At 35.4% G+C, this 6,029-nt stretch overlaps 1 protein-coding gene across 1 annotated transcript in view; it reads left to right on the plus strand.

Annotated features, from left to right (window-relative positions):
* Positions 1-5,418, plus strand: part of Ankle2 (ankyrin repeat and LEM domain-containing protein 2) — a 145,888-nt gene extending 140,470 nt beyond the window's left edge. Inside the window, exon 12 of the mRNA XM_090383895.1 lies at positions 5,055-5,418. Coding sequence (XP_090240021.1) covers positions 5,055-5,277 — 223 coding nt within the window. The 3' untranslated portion in view covers positions 5,278-5,418. The remainder of the gene's footprint in view (positions 1-5,054) is intronic.
* Positions 5,419-6,029: the final 611 nt, after the last annotated feature.

Raw genomic sequence — 6,029 nt, forward strand, 5'->3', positions numbered from 1 at the left:
CAACACACTTTCTTCCATGGCGGGAGTTTGTGTCGAACGTGGTCTGCCCGCACTACTTCTGTTTCCTCTAAATGACCCATAATCGCACAAATTTTGATGCGCACACGCAAACAAACGGTGGTCCGGTACATGTCTGTCTGGGAAACGACCATAAATTCATTGTGCGGCTTGTTCATTGTCCTCTGCTAAACCATACACTAGGTGCATGTCTGCCAGCGCACAGTTCGTATATCGATGCATGCTCTTCGTGCGGTGACTACTACTTGAATGAGTAAACTAGAAATTTTCCCTCCCGCAAACTGATGAACAGTGCCGTCTACCGACTTACAGTGACGTTTCCGGTTATGGATTCCTATGCGATTCATATTCCTTTAGATGTTACCTACCTCCCCTAAACGTTTGTACCAATATTTTTGAGACCCCCTGTACATATATACAGGGTGTCTGAAAAACACGCAGCATAACTTCAGGAATGAGTCCCTCACATGTAGACAATAAAAATATTTTATATCAACATAGTTCCGGAAATGCTTGGTTCCCATGTTATTAACCGGAATGTCTTATCTCCCGCAGGTGATTTCCTTCATCACAAGGTACTTTTTTTTTTTTTTTTATTTATTAACACACAACTGTATGTACATTCTCAAGATACATATTAATCAATTTATATACAATATTTATATACAGATTTTATATACATACTCTTATATATACTGTAGTCTTTCTGTACATTTGATTGTGTGTGTCCTGATATGAAGGGTGGCTCCTAGACATAAGCCCATCTCCACCTTTTACTCCTGTGAAAGCTCAGAATGCCTGCAAAACAGGCCTGAAAAAAGAGTTATGTCAGGCCATTTCACCACCAGGGTTTAACCAACACCTGGATCAACCCATTCTCTGTGTGTTCTGTAATGCACAAATCCTGCACCTACCGGAAGTATTGCTATACTGGTAGGTACCAGCAATCCCGCCCCCAAGGCTGCCCAAACGTGGAGGCCAGCGGAAAAAAAAAAATAATAATAATTAATAATAAAAAAAAAAAAAAATTCCAACTAGGAACAATGTATACTCGTTGAAACAAAAGCAACATTATACAATTATTTACATGTAAATAGCAAATACATACACTTAGAATGACATTAACTTAACAATAACACTTAGAATGACATTAACTTAACAATAACACTTAGAATGACATTAACTTAACAATAACACTTAGAATGACATTAACTTAACAATAACACTTTGAAACATTAACATTAACACTTAGATTAACATTATCTCCATTTAGAGTCCATACACAAATGCAAGCCTGCATTTGGGTATCCAGGAGCAGAAGATCATCTCGCACTATAAACAGGAAACATCCTATAAAGATGACATTACACGAAGTGTTCTGTTGTCAAATGTGCAGCACTAACCTTAATTGGTATCATGCAATAGATTTCTTAACTCCTGTCTTCTTTTAAAAACTTTGGCTGAGAATTCCTGAAGCAAAGCAAAGATGTCCCACCTCTGAACCAAGAGAGCTCACAAGGTACTGACAGAATCTGGTGGTTTTCCATTCCGACCATGTACTCAAATCAGGAGCAAGCGGATATGCACTTTATGTACGGGTTGGCGGACGACAATGCTCTGAAGGATCGTTGTTTGTACCACGAAAGGTTCCCAGAACGAAAATGTCCAGACAGGAAAACGTTTGATGGTATCCATCGCCGCCTTTGTGAACATGGGACCTTTACACCTCATGCTGCTGACAGAGGATGACCAAGATCTACGACTTGTGAAGTAGAGGAGGAGATTTTGGATGTTGTGCATGCCACTCCTGGAATCAGCACACACAAAATAGCAGTGCAACTGGCTGTTCAACGTTCGACTATTTGGAGAGTGTTGCGAGAACATCAACTGTATCCTTACCATCTGCAATGGGCACAGGCCTTGTCACCAGCAGATTACTCTGCATGAGTAATATTCTGCCAGTGGTTCTTGCAGCAGTGTGGTACAACTCACTTTCCTGCCTTAGTGATATTCACAGATGAAGCACAGTTCACATGAGATGGAATCCAAAACTTTCACAATCAGCATGTATGGGCTGAGGAAAACCCACATGCAATTCTTCCATCACATCACCAACAGCGGTTCAGCCTCAACATCTGGGTGGGTGTTTTTGGTGGTAAGTTATTTGGGCCCCATGTACTTCCAAACAAACTCACAGGGCAGGCGTACAGAAACTTTCTGGAAAACAACATGCCTGATTTCTTGGATGACATGTCACAGATCATTCGTCAACAAGCACACTTCGTGCAAGATGCTGCTCCTGCACATTTCAGCCATTTAGCCCGAAATTACTTAAATCGAAGACTTCCTGGTCGGTGGATAGGTAGAGTTGGCTCAACTGTGCCTGGCCTCCACGCTCACTGATTTAAACCCATTAGATTTCTTCTTGTGGGGCCATTTAAAGTCATTGGTGTATTCGACTCTGATAGCTGATGTGGAAACTCTCCGCAATTAAATCGTGGCAGGTTTTGAGACAATATGAAACATGCTAGGAATTTGGCATCGTCTTCGCGAGTCCGTGAGATGTCGATGTGAGGCCTGTATTCAGGCAGAAGGTGGACATTTTGAACAATTACTATAAGGTGATGTGAACAGTTAAGTGTCATAGACAGACCTTCAAAACTCGGAAACCAAGTATTTCTGGAACTATGTTGATATAAATCTTTTCAGAAAAGCCATAGGTCAGAAAAGTATAAAATACAGAGGTGCTAAAACCTGGAACAAACTTCCTGCAAAAAATCAAAAATGTCACTTCACTAAATCAATTCAAGAAACTACTAATTGAACACATCACCAGGGATGTCTGATTCAAATTACTTTCCACTCAACTCCTGGATTTTAAAAATGCCAACATGGAAATAATGTGCAAATGTTAAAGGAAGCAGTTGGCAAATAGTTTGTAAATTTCTGTGCAGTCATTTCACCATTTTTCTCTTCTCATTTAATTGTAAAAATGTTCACAATTATATTATAAGTAGTGATGCTTTTCGAAGTTTTCTGTAAAGAAATGTACAAAAAACTCCAATTTATTTATGTCTTTTCTGTTGAACATTACTTGTACAATTTCAGAACTGTATATTTGTATATTCATCGTTTTTTTAAGGGAACACCCCCTAAAAAGCCATTGGCTTATGTGTTCTCCCTCCCTTTTTGCTGTTATCTCCCAAAAAAGTGTAACATAAAATAAGGATAAATAAATTATTATTATTATAAAATATTTTTGTCTACATATGAGGAACTCATTCCTGAAGTTATGCCATGTATTTTTGAGACACCTTGTATGTGTATATATATATATATATATATAATCATATAAATTAGAATAAGGTTTAAAATAAAACAAAATAATACCAGCAGTACGGCAAGACTAGAGCGAAAAAACAAAATTAAACCTAAATTCAAATCTAAACAGGGAGGGAAGAGAGAGGGGGTAAGAATAAAATATTGCAATGGAAACTCTAAATTAATTTAGAAAATCTAATTATACGAATAATAATTCATTGAAATTTAAAGCCAATTAAATAGAAATTTAGCGGTGCCCCCTCTGATGGGCACCAGGTCCAAATTAATGTGAAATATCACCAAACAGAGATTTAAACCATACACAACAAAACAAAAATATAAAAATATAGACTGACCATTATGCCCCATCTCAACAGAGGACCACAAGGCCAATAATGGTCAGGGAATCGCTGCATTTCGAACGCTAAACAAATCACCGCAACAGCGAAACGACCGCAAGATCAGTCCGCCACACCGATCCACAGATCGAACCGCCAATGCAGGGAATTGAACAGCGGTGGTCCTGATGCAGCGAAAATCAAAAATAGAACAGACAAAAGCACTCCAGTGCAAAGCCACACTACTGACACAAATACACTTAACCCGTTTATATAAATGAATAAACTATAGATGGCAGTACAGGCACAGCGTTAGCAATTCGCCCAATACTATCATGTGACATAATTGTATTTAAATAATATTGAAAAAGAAGTATTACTTAATAAAAATAAAAGGAGAGTACAGCATTTTGTGTCAGTAGTGTGGCTTTGCACTGGAGTGCTTTTGTCTGTTCTATTTTTGATTTTCGCTGCATCAGGACCACCGCTGTTCAATTCCCTGCATTGGCGGTTCGATCTGTGGATCGGTGTGGCGGACTGATCTTGCGGTCGTTTCGCCGTTGCGGTGATTTGTTTAGCGTTCGAAATGCAGCGATTCCCTGACCATTATTGGCCTTGTGGTCCTCTGTTGAGATGGGGCATAATGGTCAGTCTATATTTTTATATTTTTGTTTTGTTGTGTATGGTTTAAATCTCTGTTTGGTGATATTTCACATTAATTTGGACCTGGTGCCCATCAGAGGGGGCACCGCTAAATTTCTATTTAATTGGCTTTAAATTTCAATGAATTATTATTCATATAATTAGATTTTCTAAATTAATTTAGAGTTTCCATTGCAATATTTTATTCTTACCCCCTCTCTCTTCCCTCCCTGTTTAGATTTGAATTTAGGTTTAATTTTGTTTTTTCGCTCTAGTCTTGCCGTACTGCTGGTATTATTTTGTTTTATTTTAAACCTTATTCTAATTTATATGATTATATTTCAAGCATCATGTAGAGGAATATGCTTTTTGCTGCCTCTGATGTGTGCTGTACTCTCCTTTTATTTTTATTAAGTAATACTTCTTTTTCAATATTATTTAAATACAATTATATATATATATATATATAAATATATATATATATATTTTTTTTTTTTGCCTTAATAAATGAATCACTTTTTTTTTTTTTTCAAAGTTTATTTTTTATCTCTGTTTTATACATCGATAAGCTTTGCTTCTGTGTTGGTAAAGAGGTTGTTAGTAATTTTTCTTTGCAGTGACAATAAAAATTATTTGAATTAATTAAGTATAATGACAGATCTATTGATATAAGAAAATTGTTAATTTATTTTGGTGCACTGTATTGTGTTGTAATAATTTGTATTGTATTTATAGGTGGAGCACTCCTTCAAGACAGATGTTGAAGTTTACAACACCTGTTAGAGGATATCGAGACTCTTATTCTCTTTCTGATTCACCAAGAAACAGTGACAAGATTGAATCAGTGCCTTTAAATGCTTCTACTCCTCAAGTATACCAGCATTCTCTTTCAGTTGGCCTGCATCCTAGAAATTTGTATGAGAGTTTCTTAGGATGGGAGGAAAGCAGTGGAGAGTAGAATTTATCCTGGACAGAAGATTTCTGTGATTTGTGTATATTAAAAAAGAAAATCTGTTTATCAGCTAAACATTTATTTATCAGAGATAATGTGTCGCACACATATTTTTGAAAAAAGCATTGGTTATGCACACCCAAAGTAAGTTGCTGTAATTGTTTATTGTAAATAAGCAGTCATGAAAATATTTGCTGTTGTAAATTTAATTTTTAGTGTAGATTTAATTTTTAGTGTAGCTAGCTAATTTATTATGAAAATAATTGAATACCGAGATTATGTCAATACTGGAGATTTAAGTAAAATTTTAGCATTTTCCAAATATGGATAAAAAATAATCACTTTATTTTTCCTTTTGCATTTAAAAAAAAAAAAACATTTAAATGTTATCTAAAGCATTTATCTGAAGTACTGAAGATTTTATAACTGTTATCTTTTTATTATAAATATGTATTTTATATTCTTCATTTGAGGAGTTGTGTAAATAATAATCAAGAATTTAAATGTTAATATATTTTTCATAGATGATATATATATTGAACAAAAAAATGACCCATTTGTGCCTTTGCACTTATTCAAGGTTTTAATTTGTTATCACTTATAGCTAGAATTTTATTGGAAGTTTTTTCTGATGTTTACTGTGACAATAAAATCATTAAGAAAAATAATGCTCTTGCAGCTTACCATCGTTCGAGAAAAATTCAGAATTATGGACTTATTTGTAATATTTTTAAAATAGTTATAGAAATATGTCACAT

This window comes from Mastigoproctus giganteus, chromosome 10 (assembly GCF_048544385.1).
Source record: "Mastigoproctus giganteus isolate SK-2022 chromosome 10, ASM4854438v1, whole genome shotgun sequence".
Taxonomy (NCBI): domain Eukaryota; kingdom Metazoa; phylum Arthropoda; class Arachnida; order Uropygi; family Thelyphonidae; genus Mastigoproctus; species Mastigoproctus giganteus.